Raw genomic sequence first — 19,144 nt, 5'->3', positions numbered from 1 at the left:
TCCTTCCCTCCCCCCACCCCTCCTAAAAAAAAAAAGTTTTTTTTTTACTAAAAGTATTTTTAACTTTTTGCCAGTGTATACTAGATGGCAGGATAAACTTTCTGGGGGGTGGGTTTTGGACGACCTTTTTTCATTTGCATCTTTGAATTTTCTGCCATGTTTGAATTCCTTCAAGAGAACAGGCATTATTTTCATAAAAACAGAGACTGGGAACAAATTTGCTAAGATGATAAGTATGGTTAATTTTCCTTCTAAAAACTGTTTAAAAATTGAGTACCTGAGTAAAGTAATGTAAACAGCTGGGGGCCTTTGGACCAGACTTGTACCAGCTGCTTTCTTTGACCTAACACTCGGGTCTTATTTCAGATCGGTTATGTTCCCACCCTGACAGAACCAAATGGTGAGGCAGGGAGACAATTGTTATTTATTGCTTTGTCTAGACTTAATATTTTTACCTAGGGATAATTACTAAAAGTTGGATTTTAGAAAATTTGTTTAGATTCTCATGAGCTACTTTTACAGCATTTGAAAATCAGTTTTTATTAATACATTGACATTGGATGGATTTCTAGATTTATATTCAAAGGAATGATCATTTTTGTGTTTAACACTCTAGGTCAGAATAGCAATGTTGGAAAATTAAAAACACTATCTGGGGCTCTTGATATAATGGTGAGAACTAAGCATGCATTCCAGCTCATCAGAAAGGAACTTGTAGAGGAGTTTGACCAGGTAAATGGAGAAAATATTTATCTTTGTTTTTTGTGTGTCTTAAGCTAAAGGGTGAACGTATACGTGAGCATATGTGTGTGTATGTGTGTTATGTGTGTATATGTATATATGGACATATACATACATATATGTGCTTTGCATAAAACACATTAACAGTGATCTGTTGTGTTTTCTTGGTGGAATTATTAGACTCTTTAAGTTGGAATTATATCTTTTATATTAAAATTTTTTTCTTTAAATAACCACATAGAGCTTACTAAGACCCCAGTAGCATAACGTCTCTGTTGTGTTTTCCTTTTGCTTTTTTTGTTCTTTTTTATTGTTATTCTGTTTGTTTTTAAGAAAGAAAGAGGTACATAGCTCTTTTATAATTTCTACTAAACTGCCAGGGAGCATTTGAACAATGAATGGGCTTAAGCTCCTTGGAAAGCATTTCTGGTTTGCCTGGTATTCCAGCGTTCTTGCTGCCTCCTGCTGTTGCTGAAAACTCCCTGAGTCCCCCATGGTCCACCAGCCTGTTACCTTCTCCACCCCTGGTTTGTCCAGCCCTGCACCGTGCCCGTTTCCATCTTGCTCCTTTACTGTGCAGTGTTACAAAGTAGGAGATTTCTGTTTGGGATTAATTTCTTCTCCATAAGTCTCTGTTAGATGTGAGACATTTTTCACAGGTTTTAGTTTGTCAGAGTGATCTCCGGGCTTCTGCCACCAACAGGCTGTGCCTGGAGGAAAATAAATGACCTGGGGTTTCCTTTTTGTTTTGTTTTTGGCTAAAAAGTTTACTGGGTGAATGAAACTGTGGTCCCTTCACTTCACTATGAAGCTGTCACTGTCGGCTAGCTTAGGTGAAGTCACTTCTTGTTGTTTTCAGCCTAAGAGTGATGAGTCCACTCCAGCTGCTGATTCCTCTCCTAGTCTTAATCGAGAAGAAGTGATCAAGCTCCTCAGTATATTTGAGTCTCGGTTGTCGTTCCTTCTCCTTCAGTCCATCAAGCTGCTGTCTTCAACTAAGAAGAAAACAAGGTAAAGCCAATGGTTCTTTGTGGAAATTTCTTTTCCAGCGCCTTACCTGTAGAAAGGTAATCTCTACTGACCATACAAAAAGATAGGTTGTATTCATTCTGTCTTTCATGTGGGTGATCGGGGATTTTAAGTGGTGCTCTTGCCTGACTTGGTAAATCAGATGAGACTCCTCTCCGTGTGGCCTACTACATATTGGAACTATAGACACAGATCTTGCTTCCTAAGAATAAATACTCTACTGGTTATAATGTTTTCCCTGAGACCGGTAACTGACCCTGGAATGAAGACTTCAACTGTTTTTAGTAACTCTCCGTTGTCTTTAATGGGAAGTCAGGACTACAGTTTTGATAGCACCAAATGCACTAGTAGGAAGGAGACAACAGAGCATCGAAATCTCTGTAAAGCCCAAAACTTAGTGAGAAGTGTGAGCGTCTCAGCACAAGGTTCTCATACACCTATGTCAGTTTCTACAATTCTGTTGTTTGCCAGAGTTCATATGGTGGCATTATTAATTTAATTTGAAGTTCTAATAGTAAGTACTAGATCAGGAAGACATAAATAATATGTCATTCTTTTTTTAAAATATAAGTACAATCTGGCCATATTACAAAACTTGGAAAATAGGGGGAAAAAATCACCCTACACATACATTGTTACCAGTTATTCTATGTGTGTTTTATCAGTTTATAATCTTCAGGTGCTTTGTCTCTGTGTTTTAGTTTACATAGAGTAAAATTTACTTTTGGTGGTATGTAGTCCTTCAAGCTTGGACAAACACAGACATGTCTCTCCTGCGGAAATCATGACACAGAGCAGTTCCGTCATTCCCTCTTGCTGCTACTTTGTGGTAGCCCCTGCTCCGCCCCTTCCTTAGAGCTCAGGGAGAAAGCTTGCTGTAGTAAGTGTAGCATCAGCCGTGGGTTTTTGTAGGTGCCTTTATCAAGCTGAGAATGTTCCCTTCTGTTCCTAGTTTTTATCATGAATGGATGTGGAATTTTTGTCAGACGTTTAATGGTACACACGTTGAAATGACCACATGGTTTTCCTTCTTTAGTCTCTCGATGTGCTGGAGCTCATTGAGTTTTTTTGAATGTTAAACCAGCTTTGCGTTCCTGAGATAAACTCGACTTTGTTGGCATGTGTCATTCTTAGGATCCCTGGGATTCTGCGTCCTTACACTGTGTTGAGGACTTTTGTGTCTGTCTGTGAGGATGGTCCCCTCCTGTAGTGTGATCGCAGTTCTGGTCTTGTAGTGGTTTTGTCTGCTTTCAGCACAAGAGCAGCGCTGACCTTATGAAATCGATTTGCAAGTGTTTCCTCTTCTAGTTTTTAGAAGCATAGAGTTATTGTTTCTTCCCTAAAGGTTTGTTAGAATTTACTAGTGAAATTATCTTAACCTAGAGTTGGCTTTATTGAAAGTTTTTCACAATGAGCTTCATTTCTTTTCGTAGATAAAATACTATTCAGGTTGACTTCTTGAGGGATGAATGTCTGTTTTAGCCGTTGTCTGATGTATAGGTTCACATATTTCCATATATCCTCTTAATGTCTTACGGTGTTTGTAGTGATAGCCCTCTTTTCATTCCTGATATTGCCAACTTTTGTCTTTTTTTTCCTTGGTTAGTCTGATGAGGAGTTCATCAATTTTATTGATCTTTCTGAAGAACTGGCATATTCGATTGAATTTTTTTTCCCCGTTGTTTTTCTATTCTCAGTGTCGTTGATTTATACATTTATCTATATACCTTTTCTGCTTATTGTGAGTTTAATTTGCTCTTATACTTATTTCTTAAAGTGGAAGCGTAGATTATTGACTTGAGATCCTTTCTCTTTTCTAATATAAGCATCTACTGTAAATTTTACTCTGCTTTTGCTACATCTCACAAATGTATTTTCTTTTTCTTTTGGTTTAATACTAATTTTTGATAGCCCCTGAAACTTCCTCTTTGACCCCTGTGTTATTTAGAAGCATGCTGCTTAGTTTCTAGATAGTGGGACTTTCCAGATAATATTTATTATGGATTACTAGTAATTCCATTCTGTGATGAGACCTTAACTTCGTATGGCTTCTCTTCTTTCACATTAGTGTACGTTTGTGTTGCCTAGGATATGGTTTGTCTTTCCATGTGCACTTGAAGTATATGGGTATCCTGCTGTCTTGGATAGAGTGTCCTGGAAATTTCAATTAAGTTGGTTTATAGTATTATTCAGGTCTTCTGTATTCTTACTGACTTTCTAGTTGCTTGTTTTATCAATTACTAAGGACTGGAATTCTCCAAGTATAGTTGTGGATTCATCTGTTTTTCTTTTTGGTTCTCTCAGTTTTGTTTCCTCTGTTTTGATGTGGACCCAGATGTATACACATTTAGGATTGTTCTGTCTTAGAGAATTGACCCCTTATCATGTGATACCCACTTTTTATCTTAATATAGCTACTCAGCTTTCTTTTGGTTAATGTTTTTTTCTTTCTTTTAACCTAACTATGCCATTTTTAGTAAAAGTGAGATTCTTATAAATGACATATATAATTGGGTCTTGCTTTTTTTAATCCAAACTTATAATTGGTGTCCTCAGACCATTCACATTTAAGGTGATTATAAATATAGTTAGATAAAATCTATCATCTTGCTAGCTGTTTTGTCTTTTCCGTCTTCTCGAGTTAATTGAGCATTTTCTATGATTGCATTTTATTTTACTATTGATTTACTATTTATACAGTTTTTTAAATGTTTTCGTGTTTGACCTGGGGTTTAGATTTACATCTTTACGCAGAGGCCACTTTCATGTGATATTCTGTGGCCTCACATGTTGTATGAAGACCTTCAGATAGTCACTCCCGGTTCTTCCCTCTCATCAGTTGTGTCGCCATTCATTTCACTTTTACATATGTTACAAATAGTACAGTACTTCTGTTTCTGCTTTAGATAGTTACCCCTTAGAGCAGTTAAGAATAAGAGAACAACTTATTTTTATATGAATTTATCGTACCTTCATTTATTCCATATCTAGTGCTCTTCTTGGTACAGATACCATTTTCTGTCTGATGTCCTATTCCTTCTGCATGAAGAACTTCCTTTAACCAGTACCAGCAAAGAATTCATCCATTTTGATTGTCTGAGAAAGTCTTTGTTCCTCCGTCAGCTTTGGGAGATGTTTTAGCTGGGTATGGAGTTCTAGGTTGACAGACCTTTTTGTCCCACACTTGAAGGATGTCCCTCCCTTGCCTTCTGGCTTGCGTGTCCTCTGACAAGGAGCCTGCTCTGATTCTTACCTTTGTTCTTAGGTATATAATGTGCCCTTTTTTCCTCCAGCTGCTTTCAAGATTTTTCTCCCCCCTACCCCCCCAGCAGTTTGAACATGATATTCTTGGGTGTGTTGTGATGTCTCCTTCCCTCCTTGGTATTTTTATTTCTTCTGTTCCATTCTCTCTTCTTTCTCTGTGGTGCCAGTTGTACCTGTGCTAACCTGTCTTCAAGTTCACGGATTCTTACTTTTGTGTCATGTACTGTTGAACTTGTCAAAGGTATTCTCTGTCTCTCTTCACTGTGTTCCTCATTTCTGGTATTCCCATTGGGTTTTTTGTAGGTTCCGTCTCTGCTGAAGTGACCATTCTGATCCTGCACATTGTCCACATTTTCTGCTTGAGCCTTTTAATATATTAATCATCGTCATTTTAAATCACCTATCGGGTAGTTCCAACATCTGTGTCATATCTGAGTCTGGTTCTGTTGAGTCTTCGTCTCTTGGCATGTGTTGTTTCCTTATCTTTCTACATCTCATAGTTATGAAACTGGACATCTCAGCCTGAGGTAAATAATTTTCATGCCTGGAAGGTTCTTACACCTGTCCCATGCTAGGCCTTTAGTATGGGGGGTTGAATTCATTTTTCTAGCCTGGAGCTGAGCTGTGGTTGAGATTTTTTTGTTGCTGTGGTTACTTTTCATGTCCAGCAGCCTTCAAGTTCCGCCAGCAGTGCCTGTGGTTAGTGTGGAGCACGTCTGCAGAGGGCTTTTCTGAATGTCTCCTCCACCTTTAGTTTCAGGATTTTCCTAAGGAAGGTGTGTGGTAGCTCAGAGAGGGTCTCTTCCCTCTCTTCCAGCTCTCTCAGCTATATTCCACTCCTGCTTGTCCTTCAATGCTTCTAGCCTGCTAGGGAGGGGAGGAGGGTGGGCCAGGCCTTCTCAGTTGTTTTGGGTAAGCCTCAGTCTTAGGCAGAAGCTGGGTCCCTGAGTCCCAGGTGTGTGGCCTCACACAGCTCCTGCCCCACCCCCGGGGTAGGGTGGTTTTTTCTGTTCACGGCTTTATCTGCATTGACTTTGACCAGTGCGGTAAGGCTGCCATTACTTGTTGCCTTCCTCTCCCTTGACGAGTCCCTGCAGATGAAGGCTTTCATTCCTTGGAGAAAAGGGTCTGCGTGGAGCTGCCTGCCCTCCTGTAGCCCTAGCTGGCCCCCTTGCCCAGCCTGCAGGGAGGTCGCTTTCTTAGGGCTCTCACCAGTTTTTTATGTGAGCCATCTGGTAGGGTCCTTGAAAAAAAGCCTACCAGACAAGGTGAACTCATCCGGTATCTGCAGCCCCCAGGGGCCCCGCACTCCTTCACCAGCCCTCACTCAGCCTCTCCTAGCTCATTAACTATTTTAGCTAAATCCTTAGCAGTATCTGGGTATCTGGCCGCATCTGCCCCAGGCGAGGAAGTACTTCCCTGTCTCCCTGTCCGTCCCTAGTTTTCAGAGTCTTTGCTTGCCCAGCGACCCCAGCTCTTCGATAGATTCATGCAAAGTCACGCACTTGTAGTTTGTTCTGCTTTGTGTTGCTGTGTTTGTCAGAAGGATGGGAATGATACTTTTTCCTGCCATCTACATTCTGAGAAGAAACCCTTTCCAGTAAATGCTTTCAGATACTTCTCTGTGGCCCGAGGAGACTTTCTTTGGGGAGGAGCACTCAGTCTTAGGTGCAGTGCCGTCCCAGTACCCTGTCCATCCTGGGCGGCCGCTGGATGTGCTGTCCCTGGACCCCGCAGGGAGTACTGATACGTGCACTGTGGTTCAGCAGTATGCCCATCTCTGAAGAACCAAAGAACTAAAAGGCAGAGGAGACAGTGCAAGTAGTGACAGACAGTTGAAAAACTTAGGGCTTTTCCTGTTTAACAACAGCGGGTAAATTTTATTTTTTCTTGGTTTCCACAAGGTGGCAATATAAACATAGGATATGTGAGAAACAGTGATTCACTGATTTTCACAAATTGATGATTTGAGTAGTTAGCTAACAGGTGATAGTTCAGTCTTACAGTATCTTTTATAAACATAACTGTCGGGGTGCCTGGGTGGCTCAGTCGGTTACGTGTTCAGCTCTTGGTTTCAGCTCAGATTGTGGTCTCAGGGTCGTGAGATCGAGCCGCCAGTCCTGTTCTGCACTGGGCCCGGAGCCTGTTAAGGTTCTTTCTCCCCCATCCCCACACACTCGCGCACACTCTAAGAAATAAATTAAATCTTAAACAAAACTGTCCTGTGGGTATGGCTTCAGTAATTTTTATTTTAGTGAAGGGTCTTCTAACCTGTTTTTGAGGTTATTAATATCCTGTTGAAAAAAATGCAATCTGAAGTTTTCATGTATGATGCATAAAGTCCTGTTTAGCTAATTTGTGTTTTTTTCAAGGTTTATTAAATAAAAGACTATTAAATGTGATATTTATGTTTATACAGTTTATATTTTGATAGGCTTCAAAACACAGAGAAATTGGTTACCAGGTCAGTGACTGGTGTCTCTCCTGTGTCACTGATCGCACATGAAAACATGGGAGCTTATTGTAAGGAGGGAGGCCTCTGGTGCTGAGGCCCTTCTGTCACCACGATCCGGGAGTGTTCCTGTGTGGAGTAAAGGGAGATCAGAACTTTTTGTTTTTGTTTAATTATGTGAAAGAGAGCACTAGTGGGGGGAGAAGGGGCAGCAGGAGAGGGAGAAGCAGATTCAGGGCTCCATCCCAGGACCCTGGGTTCATGACCTGAGAAAAGGCAGATGCTTAATTGACTCAGCCACCCAGGTGCCCCAGAACTAGACTTTAAAAGAAAGTCCCAGAACTAGACTTTAAAAGAAAGGACATCATATGCTTGTCTTTTGTTTTGATTATTCTCTATCCACCACAACCTGCTTTAAAAAAAAAAAAAAAACTTAGTGATTAAAAATCTTAATTTTCTTAGAATGCTCTTATCACAACTTCCTCTTAAGACAACCATTGTTGTCCTGCTAGAAATGCTTGTTTAGTCTGTTGGGTTGTGTTTTCTTTTTGAATGAAGAAATATAGTACTCTTGTACTGTATTTTAATATTCATCGCTTTAGCAGATTGGAGCCTCTTGACCTTTTTTCGATGGCTTTGGGGTTTCATAGAATGAGAAACTATGAAAAATAGAAGTAATCACTGAGGGTTTGGAAAGCCCTTGACCATGGTACAAAGAGCAGATCTTTTAGCTTTATGGGCTGTTCCTGGCCATTAATATGTACATTTAATATTTGGTTAAGATTATTAAAAGGAAAATAAAGGAATGTTAGTTGCCTTTGGAAAAATAAACCAATGAAATGTTGGGACCTGTCTTGTTAGAGTTCATGGTTCAGTGAGACTATTGATGAGAGTTGATTAAGGATGGGAATCATTTGTAGAAATTGGAAGATGGGGGCACCTGGGTGCCTCAATCGGTGAAGCACCTACCTTCGGCTCAGGTCATGATGCCAGGGCCCAGTCGAGCTCCCTGCTCAGAAGGAAACCAGGTTCTCTCCCTCTGCCTGCCACTCCCCCTGCTTGTGCGCTCTCTTTCTCTCAAATGAATAAAATCTTTTTAAAAAAAGAAAAATTGGACGATTAAGATTTAAGAGTCAGAATTAGGATCAGAACAAATCTGAAAGGGTTTTAAATTTATAATCCCAGCAGTCATCCGTGATCTTTAGGCCCCCAGCTAAAATGTGGTATCACTGTCCATGAAGAAAAATTCATTTTTGGAGCACTGGTTCTGATTGTTAAGTACTACTGCCTTGATTTGTCAGGAGTTTAAATTTCTTATAAGGTTATCAGAGGTTTTATAAATGTCAGCCCCACCCAGAAATTAAAACATAGCCCTCTTAGGCCCAAACTGTAGATAGTGAATGCATTTTGAACTATCACTTTTACTGTGCCATGGGTGGTTTGAAAGGAAGAGAGATTTGCCTGATAAAAGAAGTAGGACTAAGAGAAACGGGTTTCTAGAGAGCGGTGTCTTTCAGCCTGGCCTGTGGTCAGCCCCAGTCTGGACAGGTGGGTCCCGTTGAGGAGGAGTGAGTGGAGCCATGAAGAAGAGGAGTCGTCGTCCTAGCCCGAGCCTTGATGTGCACCAGAGGGAGGTTCTAGACCGCTGGTTTGCTCTCTGGCCAGCCTGATGGGCACTCGGCAAAAGCAGAACATTTGCTTGTTGGTGAATGGAAAGAACATAGCATTTGAAGTCAGAGAATATAATGTTTTGATCTCAGTCCAAATTAGTTAGCCCTCCTGGGCCTTGGTTTTTACATCTGTAGGGTAGGAATGTTCCAAGTCCTTGCCCTTCTGAGGCAGTGGTTATCACGTGCTTCTGATGCAGACGTGCACACGTGAGGAGACGAGCCCCTGGGAGCAGGAGCTAGTCACGTGTGGCCAGAGGGTCTGTACTGCATCTGGACTCGGTTAGAAAAGGGTGTTGGAGATGAACTGCCATGCAATTAGTAGTCTTTTCTACTAGTAACATAAATATAACCCACTCATCTGTCCTATGGGGGACCTGTTTTCAGGCCAAACAACTAAGTCTTCACTGAAATACTTTCTAAGTGGAGTCCTCTGGGAGCCTGCCCCTGGGGGGCGTTCTTCCCAGGAAATGGCCCGGGCAGCGAGGTGCAGCTGCTCCCGAGTCTGGAGCCTGGGCTTCAGTCCGGCACAATTCTAGCCCCACGGAGAGTAGTCCCACATTCAGGCTGGTTGATCTGAGGGGTGTCGGGCTCAGCACAGAGGAGGGAGAAAATATCGGAGAGCTTTCCATGCCCTCCTCAGCCTGTCTCCGTTGGATTTTCTTCACAGCGTGTCTCATCTGACACGCTGTTTTTTTCTCGGCCAATGCACGTCTCTCCCCCCCCACCCCCGCCCCACTCCTGCCTCAGTGGAACACAGGTGCTGAGAGGGAGGGGACTCTTGGCCTGGCCTCTGCCAGAAGCCGTTCCCACTACACGGGAGGCACTCAGACACTTGTAAAGAGAAGGAACGTTGGTTCTAAGTAAATGTCCACAGACAGGCCTCTAAGCAGCGGATGCAAGAAGGTGAGTATGGACTGAACGTGAATAGAGCACCTGCTTCCCTGTGCAGAGTGAAGGGCTGTTGCTGTTTACTGTTTGGATTTCTTCTTGAATTGTTGGTGGGCACCGCCGTGCACTTCCCTTCTTTTTGTTTGAACGCAGCAGTAATACTGAAGAAGATGTAGTCCTCAAAACCAACAAGCAGATTTACTCGCAGCTTTTGAGAGCTACTGCTAACAAAAATGCCACCCTTCTGGAAAGAATCGACGTTCTCATCCATTTGCTGGATCAGCTTGCTCGCGGCGGCGGCGTGCAGTGACTCGCGCCCGAGGCTCCGGCCGCGGAGATGCTCAGTGCCTTCTGCTCTCGGGGGCTGGTATGTCCATTCGGTGCTTCGTGTCATTAAATCCGAGGGAAATAGCCACTCCCAGCGGGCCCGGCAGTGGAAACGCAGAGTTCTCTTTTCCCGTGGCAGACAAGTCATGGTCGAGGTCTTTGACTTCTTCATCGAAGTGCTAAAATCAGTCGGACTCGGAGCTCCCAGCGTGTGTTTCTTTGAGACGTACGTGGTGCCTCCGCGTTAGACTTGCTGTGGCGCTGGTACACTTGTAGACAGTTTGAAGTATGTTAAGCTACGTGGGTTTAAGGTAATACTTACTTTGGATGATGTTACTTTGGTCAAGGGGACTTATCCCAATGATTTTAGTGGTTCACGTGGGTTCGAGAAACGCCGTGTGCACCTGCAGGGTCTCCGCAGTCGCACAGGAGGAAGCCCGTCCTTCGCTTCGGGGCGGGTTTGGTGGAGACTGGCCATTGTGCGGGTGTCTGTATTTAGTGCATGTTCTGAAAGGATCCGCTTTTCTTTGACTTCGTATGACAGTTGATTAAGAATAGGTACTACTCCCCCCCAGCCTTTTTTTTTTTTTTTTCATTTTAAACTTGAAACTGTGAATAAGGTAAGAAAACTATTTTGAATAAATAAATTATTTATTTAAAATGTCTTTGTGTTTTTCCATTTCACCTTTTTCACTTTGAGTTTTGATTTGAACTGGTTTAATGAATGACTTTTACAAAAGAAATATTAAAACACTAAAAATAAAATTGTGCCACTCACTAAGTTCTCACTAGAACGTCACACTCGTCATTCACCACTGCTGCTGCGCAGCTCCTGTCCAGTCTCGGACGAACAGCCTCTCTTTTTTTCCAGGCCCACAGCGTGTGACGCTGTGCTTGTCCTGTCCTACTGAAATCTGTTTCAAGGAAATGGAACAGAAATAAAGCATACGCTTTCCTGTCGGGTGGATGGTTGGGACTTGGGTGCATGAGGCCTTTGTAGACAAGCGCCTGCCCTGCCTCCGAGTCCGCGGGCCTGGCCCTGAGGGGCACCCTGACATCCTTCATGCCATCCGCAGACCCCTTTCCCTGTAGATCCTACGGATGCCCTCCGCTCAGCAGCCACACCTCGCTGGAGGAATCTGAAGTATCCGGACAGGTGTCTGGAATAACCTTGTTTTAAGCTGAATGCTTACAGAGTGCTTTCTCACGCACCAGGATTTGGAGGTGTTTTCCTTGGCGGTGCGTGGACACCTGTCCTGGCTTGGCAGAGCTCCTGCAGGCCGCGCTGGCCGTTTGTCCACTTCCTTGTTACTCGGTTTGCATTTCCTTGGGACAGATTTGCATCCATTTTCAAAAATCACTGAAGCATTTGTAGTTTTGACGAAGTCGTGAAGCTGATGCACAGGACAGCTGTCACTCCACGTCCCCTGTCGGCAAGTGCCGTCTCCACTAGGTAAGTCTGCATGCTTCCGTGGAGAAATTCTTTTAAAGTAAGCTGGCGTCAGGGATGTTGCGTTCCCTGTCTTGTTTTCTGGCCTCTCCGTGGCTGAACAGCCTTTTCGTCCAGAGGAGTATTTGTTCTGAAGCAAGAAGATACCAATTCTAAGCTGTCTTCCCTTGTCAAAGCAAGACTATGAACATCCCCATGGGGGACAGATGTCTTTTTCAATGTTTTTGTAATCTGCCGATTCTAAATTCATGCTGCTTCAAGTGCTTGTGTCTTAGCTGTTACTTGAGAAGGATTGTGCTGTCCATGACCTGATCATTGAGATGACTTGTTTTGCAGTTAACTTCAGGGCAGGGATGGAGAGAAGGTTGCCAGGGCACTGGGCTGGAGCAAGGAGGCAGGGGTCGCCAGCAACCGCCATGTCTGACTCTGGGAAGGACACAAGTGTGAACTTCAGTTTCCTTGACTAGAAATGTGCACAGTAGTAGGTCCCCTGGCACTCTGCCAGACTTGTGAAGATCAGGAGAGAAATACATGGGAAATCTCTACACTGTCACGTATTAGAAAAATATAAATTATTATGACAGGAATTGTGGACTGTAGTCGATTTGAAATCTGTAATCTTTTCCACTGAATGCTCCCAGGGAGCTGCATTTCCTTCCATAACTGGATCCTATGGCTATAGCTGTGTTTCTGTCCACCCATGAAGTCGGGGTACAAGGGGGAACAGGTGGTGGAGAGAGAGTGATACTCTGGGATTTTTTTTTTTTTTTAACTTTTCCTAAGGTTAAAATGGGCAATTATTCGGTGGATTATTTTTTTATCTGAGAAATTCACTTTTAAATCAAGTATTTTAAAAGTTCAAGTAATGCTTTTTCCATTGGGTTTTAGCCCTACTGCTTTGACTACTGGCCCTATTGCTTTGGCTACTAAAAATCTGGTTGGTTTTCTTTGTAAAAGAAATCAGACTTTCTCTTAGAAGAGAAATCCTTTGACTGCATTTGCCCATTTTTCTCATTACATGTTCAGGGTGGAGGTATGGACGTCACAAATGTCAAACCACCGCTCTGAAATTGATTGCTTCGGAAATAAGCCATTTGAAGGAAGCCAAGGATGCTGTTGTTTGTCCTTGTCGTTAACTACTTTCCAATACGCATTGCCTTTGAAAAAGAAAATGGAGTTGTGTGCGTAGGAGTAATAGGCTGAGTCTATATTCCTGAAGGGATGGTTCTGTGGCTCTATTCCCGGGAACACTTCAGTGATCTTCATCGGATAAGAATCAAGTACTCGATTTCTGTTGACATCAAATGCAAACACCTGCAAAGCAAGTTGGAAAGTAAGACTGGCTTCTCGGAAACCATTGATTTTTAGGTTAATTTATAGGAATGAGATAAGTAAATCTGAGGCTTTGCACCAAATTCTCTGGGCTTGAAGTTCTTCATTTTCTATGTGATAGGATCTGCCATGGCCATGGAGGTCTGAGGCAACTGAGAACAACTTTTAACTAAGAACCTGAATTTCAAGTAGGGGTGAAGAAGCAACAGCAGGCTGGAAAGCCTCCTACTTACGAGGGACTCTTTGAAGAAGTAAATTAACTGCTTTCTTCGGTCATAAAAGGCAGTGTCCAGGGGACTTGGCACACCAGGAAATCCTTCTGAAATCAATTTGGGGTAGCTTCTTCCTTGTTCATCTTCTGTGTGGGCCTGATCCTTCTCACTGTCATATCTCCAGTACTGATTTCCTGAGGGCCAAACAAAAAAATGCTAATATGGTTTATTACCATTTAATTATAGCAAACGATGAAGAGGTACCGCTTTCAACATAGGTCTCAGCCAACCGTGATGTTCTGCCATGATCCCAGGACAAGGCAGGACCTCAGCATCCAAGTGAAGCCTCCATTCAGATGAATGAGTCCCCAGGTCTTGAATTACTTCTAGATTGATCTGGCAGTCACTGCTGCTATTAAAATGTTGGTGGTCAGGGGCGCCTGGGTGGCTCAGTCAGCTAAGCATCTGCCTTCGGATCAGGTCCTGATCCTAGAGTCCCGGCTTCGAGCCCGACGTTGGGCTCTCTACTCAGCAGGGAGTCTGCTTCTACCCCTGACCCTAACCCTCTCATGCGCTCTCACTCTCTCAAACAAACAAAAGCTTTAAAAAAAATGAAAGAAAATGTTGGTTGTCTTTTGCAGGACACACCAGCCCGCCGGCGCTAATCAAAAACAAAAACAAAAGGACAGAAGTCGTGTGATTTTTTCACATAAGCATCTTCTTTCTATATGATCTTATGATCTCCCTTTTACATGTTAGGGACCCATGGGTTGTCCTGAGTCCTTTTCCTACCATAATTAACATAAGCCCTTTTTTTACAGAAAACCATCATGCTTATGATGGGGTTTTACTTTTTTTCAGGGTTTTAGAATCATGTAGTTCCACTACCAACTCCATGGTACAAATGAAACTGGAGGAAAGAGCTGAAGTGGTCCATCCAGATTCACAGCCCAGGAGGACCAGCGCAGCCCGTGCCTCCCACGTTCCACCCACGTGACTCCGCCCATGTGACTCCGCCCACTGTCCTCGGCAGCTTGTCATTTTGTTCCGTTTCATTTCAAGATCCAAATGATAATTTCCTGCTCTGAAACAGCACAGGATTATTCTGAGATCTCCGTATTAGTTCCTAATCCTGATTATTGGCATATTGTCAGCAGAAAATAGAACAAATCCACGGGGTTAGATATTTTTAGGTTCACAACTTACACTGCATCACAACCAGTTACAGTCCTTAGCCACCAACCACGTGAGCTCCTCTCCCTCATTCCCTCCCCCTCCCTGCCCCCCCCCACAAGGTTTGCCATCGAGAAAGAACAGTGAATGATGCGAGTCTAGCCGGGGGTGCAATTCAGTCTAACTGGAACATTTTTTTGAATTCGAAGTACTCAAAGCAAGTTAACTTTAAGATGTTTTTAAAGCTCCAAGAATAAAATACAGCCGTATGATACCAATCCCCCGTGATGACCTAATTCTATAATTAAGAGTCTTGGAGTGTTGCCAGTATAAATTCTAGTCTAGGACTTCCTAAAGCACTGAATGCTGTGCTTCCAACTCTGAAAGATCTAAACCAGAAAAGTCCACCCTGGGCAATTTCTTGATGTAATGGAACCAAAATAATTCTTCCTTTGTGTGATTTAAGGAAAATTAAGGCCAAATTCATGCGCAGGTTTCTTCCAGCCAGATTTGCATGCGGCATCCTTTTGGTTGGGCTCTTGCCTCACGGGGTCAGTTTCAGGCAATTGGGTCATATTACTGAGAGCCGGGCAGAGAGGGCGCACAGCTTACCTCTAGGGCATAGCTTTGGGGAAGGGAAAGAAAAAGCAGCGCCCACAGAATCTTGTTTGGGGTTAGACTCCACATATTTGGTTTGCCAAGGCAGCCGGCCTCGGTGACGGGCACAGAGGCTCTGAGCAAGGCGGCCTGTGTGTGATGGGAAGCAGCAGCAAGAGAGCCTTGGTCTGCCTGCTCTGTGCGTCCCCCCCACCACTGGGGCCCCCCACCTCAGCCTCTGCCTTCCAGCAAAACACGGGTCCTCCCTGCTTGGAAACACCACCAATTCCTTACTGCCTGCTGGATGAAATCCGGCCCCTGAGCATGGAGGCTCCCGGTGCTCAGGCCGACCCTGTCTTTCCAACCTAATCTCATCCCCTGTGAGTGCCTTGTCACACCTCCACGGGCTCAGCTGTCTCGCCCGTCTGCGTTTTCACCCTTGTTCACTCTAAAGCTTGGCTTCTGCCTCCTGTGTCTCACCTCCCTCACCCCCCTACCCCCCACCCCCCCATCTGCACCTCCCCCATCACACTATTCCCGGTGTCCCTTCCGGGGCACCCGGGGTCCTTCGCATCCTCCGAGGCTGGGGCAAGCCCTGAGTTCTGGGTGGCTCCAGCATGTTGTCCGCTCAGCCTCTCCTTCACCACATAGTTGTAGTGGTCAGCTTCTAAGGTCTTTTCTCTCCAGAACTAGTTAAAACTTCTGTAGGGAGGGCCCTTTCTTACGGGTCTTTGGCAGCCACTCCAGGGCCTGGCACGGTTGGTCCACTCATTCACTGACTCGTTCATTTGTTCCTTTGATGCACTGGGTGCATTCTTACAGAGATCAGGGCTACAACACAGTCCCTGTGCTCACAGAGCCCACAGTCTGACGGAACAGACAGAAATTAGGTGAGTAATGGCAAGGGCATTATACTAAGATGTCCTGGTATGGGGCTCAAAACATTTGTTCTGAATGCATCTGTGTAAAAAAAGAAATAGAACTGTGTCCATAAGAACCTCTACCTTTAAAAAAGTAACGTTCGTCTCTCCTCCATGTCCAGAGGTGGACAAAAGCGTCGATGTTTTGGGTGGGGATGCCGTGCCAGCCACTGAGGATTTGGAGAGGGTCCCCATAGCGCGTCCGGTTGTTCCGATTTTCGTAAAGCCAGTACCAGCCGTTGCGGAAGAAGTATGTGCTGAACCTCCTCGTCACGGCTCCATGCTGGTCTCGCTCTTTGCGAATCCAGTCAAACGCAGTATCAAAGGATCCTTCACAGGAACCTGAGGGTGAAAAAAGTCCAGCCACTTGTCACCTGGTGCACAAACCAACTGTCACTACTTTCATGTGTGACTCGAACGGAGACAACGGCGAAGCTGGAGTTTTCTCTTAAGCTGCCTCAAAGCAAGACGGCACACGAGACCAAAATAGGCCCACCCAGCCGAGCCCGGGGGGCTGCAGGGGCCCCGGGGGCTGCAGCCGTGCCCGCTCACACGGGCCCTTCGGGCTAATCTGTTCAGAAGAGTACGCTCCGAAGTGTCTCGATTTTGGATGCTGGGTATGTGGTCACCTGAATTTAGCTGCTGCCCCCTGATGGCTCGTCTGACGTTGTTAGAGGCAAGGAGTTTGGTTCTGGGTGCACCCAAGTGAGATTTCCTCTGAAGGAACGAAATTCATCCTGGCACCTGTCACTCTCCAAACGTGCTGAGAGCATCTTTGCACAGGATGGTGGGAGTGGAACGGAAATGGCGGTGCTCTCGTTTTAAATGGAAAAGGGAGGGTAGCTTGCTTTCCCTTCAGCCTCAACCTCAGTCATTAATCACTTCCATTAAATAATGAACCATTAACACTTTGGCCTGAGCAATTAAAGAGAGATTAAAGAGAGATTAAAGGTGATTCTGGCAAGGCTCCCGCTGTTCTTTGCCGTGGGACAGCAGGAAAATTCTCCCAAGGGCCTCCAAGTGCCTGCAGCGGACACGGGAGGCCACCGCCTGCCTGGGTGGCTCACTGCTCTTTAGGAAACCCCCGTGTTCTCCTCCTTCCTCCCAGAGACAGAAGCTGGCACGTGAAGGACGGAACGTCCGCGGGAGTGCTTTGCCCGCATCAGTGGCACCGTCGGCGCATGGCCACCTTGAAGGAGGAGAATTCGCATCACAGAGCTAGACGGCAGCTCCTGTCGGGTGCCGTTGGGACTTGTACTATTTGTGCTCTTTGGGGGCCAGCCTCCCCATAAGGAGTGAGTGGGGTCCTGTCATGCTTCGAAATACTGAGTGTGCTCTGTGAGCTCTGCAGATGATCTTCCAGAACAGTCTTACCGTACAGCTTTTGAATTGCTTTTCTGTCTGACCAGTCCAACTCAAACACAGGCTCCTGGGGGATGTAATTCGGCTGCATTATGGATCCTGTCCTGTAGGTGTGAGGCAGGCCGAGGACGTGGCCAATTTCATGGACGGCCACCTAGAAGGGAATGCAAACCATGGGCGGGGTGCCAACCCTGGGTGTCTGAGAGTCATGGGGACCCCGCCCCCCACTCCGGAGCCGGCCTGTGCTTTGGGGGAGCGGCACTTGTTAAGGAGAAGGGGAGCGATGGGGAGAATCAGGGAGCTTTCTCAGGAAGCTGTGGACACTTCCCCCGAGAAGCCCTGGCGTTCTGCACTCCGGCCCGTGCTGCATGCCCTCTGCCTGGTCACTCTGAGCAGCTGGAGATGCTTACTTTGAGAAGGCTGATGCCCGCGTCACTGGTGGGAGGCGTGAAGTGTTCGTCATCGTCAAAGTGGATGTCGCCCAGGCGCCAGGCATGTGCGAACTCCTGCCCGCTGCCATCAAAAACCCGAGGACAGCCCAGGTGCCGGCCTGGCAAGGGGAAAGGGAACACGGACACAGACACAGGAGGGTTTGCGGCCTCCAGGGGCTCGCAGTCCAGGAGCGGAAGCAACAACTCCTGGCTTGTGCAACAGCATGGTGTCAAGTCTAAACACTTAGAAACAGCTGCATAGCAAACCTGTGGGAGCCCAGAGGAGGGTGGCAGAGGGGGTGCCCACCAGAGACTTAGGGAGGAGACAAGATCTGAGCTGGATCCTAACAGCTGACTGGTCAGGTCATGAAGGAGGTGCTGCCCGATGGTCACATGTCTCCCCTGTGTACAGTTTTCAGCAAGCCTCCTGTGTCCGGCTCACAGCAGGACATCAATCCAGTTAGACCAGCAGGGTAGCCGCAAGCATCCCTAGCTCCCAGAGGGGGCTGCAGACCAGTTACTTTCTCTAAACCCACCCAGCTAGGACGTGGTGGGGCCTGCAGGTGGGGGCCAGCTAACCGCCAGGGGCTAGTTCTCCCCAGGAGTGGCAGGGAGGGGTCAGCCATGCCTGGCTCGTGCCCTGCTGGGTACGCCAAGCTCTGCAGCAGCGCTTATTGGGCTGACCTGCTCAGAGACAAGCAGAGGGAGCTACACCAATGTCCCCATGTGACTGTTACCCCATCGCGCCCGTGTCCTTCCCAGTGACTTGCAATAAAGCAGCATCTACAGAGGGCTTGCCATCCACCCATACCCGTGGCAGGTGCCACCTGGGACAAGCCAGGAGGCTCAGCAGGTGACCCGAGCGGGGTTCCCCAGGCGGCCTGTTGGCCCCGTGGGCTCCCTGTGCGAACTGGGCCGGCGGGGGGGTAAGACAGCGGGGCGCAGCCTGCCGGCAGAGTCTCCGCCCTTCTCACCTCGTCCGAAACCCAGCTTTATGTCCACGGCGGCTCCGGGCGCGGCGAGGTCCTCCCGGAAGTCCAGCGGCATCACCTCGCTCCACATCCGGAAGGCCAGTCTGAGGATGTGCCTCTGCTCGTCCACGGCCAGCTGCCCGCTGGCGCCCTCCCCCAGCAGCCGCCAGGTCAGCGTCCTCTTGGTGAAGGCCCGGGTCCCCCCGCGGGGCGCAGCGACGTCGGGCGGCGGGTCCCCGGGCGGCGACAGCGCCCGCAGGAAGCGCTTGGGCCGGCCGCGGGGCAGCAGGCGCGGCGGGGACCCCAAGGCGGGGGGCGGCAGGGG

At 46.2% G+C, this 19,144-nt stretch overlaps 2 protein-coding genes across 3 annotated transcripts in view; one reads left to right on the top strand and one right to left on the bottom strand.

Annotated features, from left to right (window-relative positions):
• The window catches only part of EDRF1 (erythroid differentiation regulatory factor 1), a 42,964-nt gene extending 31,932 nt beyond the window's left edge, over positions 1-11,032 (top strand). Inside the window, exons 23-25 of one of the 2 annotated variants that reach the window (XM_008685587.2) lie at positions 617-732; positions 1,601-1,752; positions 10,201-11,032. In XM_008685587.2, coding sequence (XP_008683809.2) covers positions 617-732; positions 1,601-1,752; positions 10,201-10,354 — 422 coding nt within the window. In that variant the 3' untranslated portion in view covers positions 10,355-11,032. Of the gene's footprint in view, positions 1-616; positions 733-1,600; positions 1,753-10,197 lie in introns of both variants that reach the window. The other variant, XM_008685575.2, reaches the window with a different exon arrangement.
• Positions 11,033-12,188: 1,156 nt separating this feature from the next.
• MMP21 (matrix metallopeptidase 21) overlaps positions 12,189-19,144 on the bottom strand; it is a 7,855-nt gene continuing 899 nt past the window's right edge. The window contains exons 2-7 of the mRNA XM_040623826.1: positions 18,823-19,144; positions 17,828-17,967; positions 17,430-17,571; positions 16,140-16,397; positions 13,387-13,559; positions 12,189-13,135 (exon numbers count right to left, since the gene is read on the bottom strand). The exon at positions 18,823-19,144 is cut by the window's right edge and continues 243 nt beyond it. Coding sequence (XP_040479760.1) covers positions 12,836-13,135; positions 13,387-13,559; positions 16,140-16,397; positions 17,430-17,571; positions 17,828-17,967; positions 18,823-19,144 — 1,335 coding nt within the window. The 3' untranslated portion in view covers positions 12,189-12,835. The remainder of the gene's footprint in view (positions 13,136-13,386; positions 13,560-16,139; positions 16,398-17,429; positions 17,572-17,827; positions 17,968-18,822) is intronic.

This window comes from Ursus maritimus, unplaced genomic scaffold, assembly GCF_017311325.1.
Source record: "Ursus maritimus isolate PB19 unplaced genomic scaffold, ASM1731132v1 scaffold_7, whole genome shotgun sequence".
NCBI lineage: Eukaryota > Metazoa > Chordata > Mammalia > Carnivora > Ursidae > Ursus > Ursus maritimus.
The sequence above is the reverse complement of the archived record's forward strand: the minus strand, read 5'-3'. Positions and strand labels throughout refer to the sequence as shown.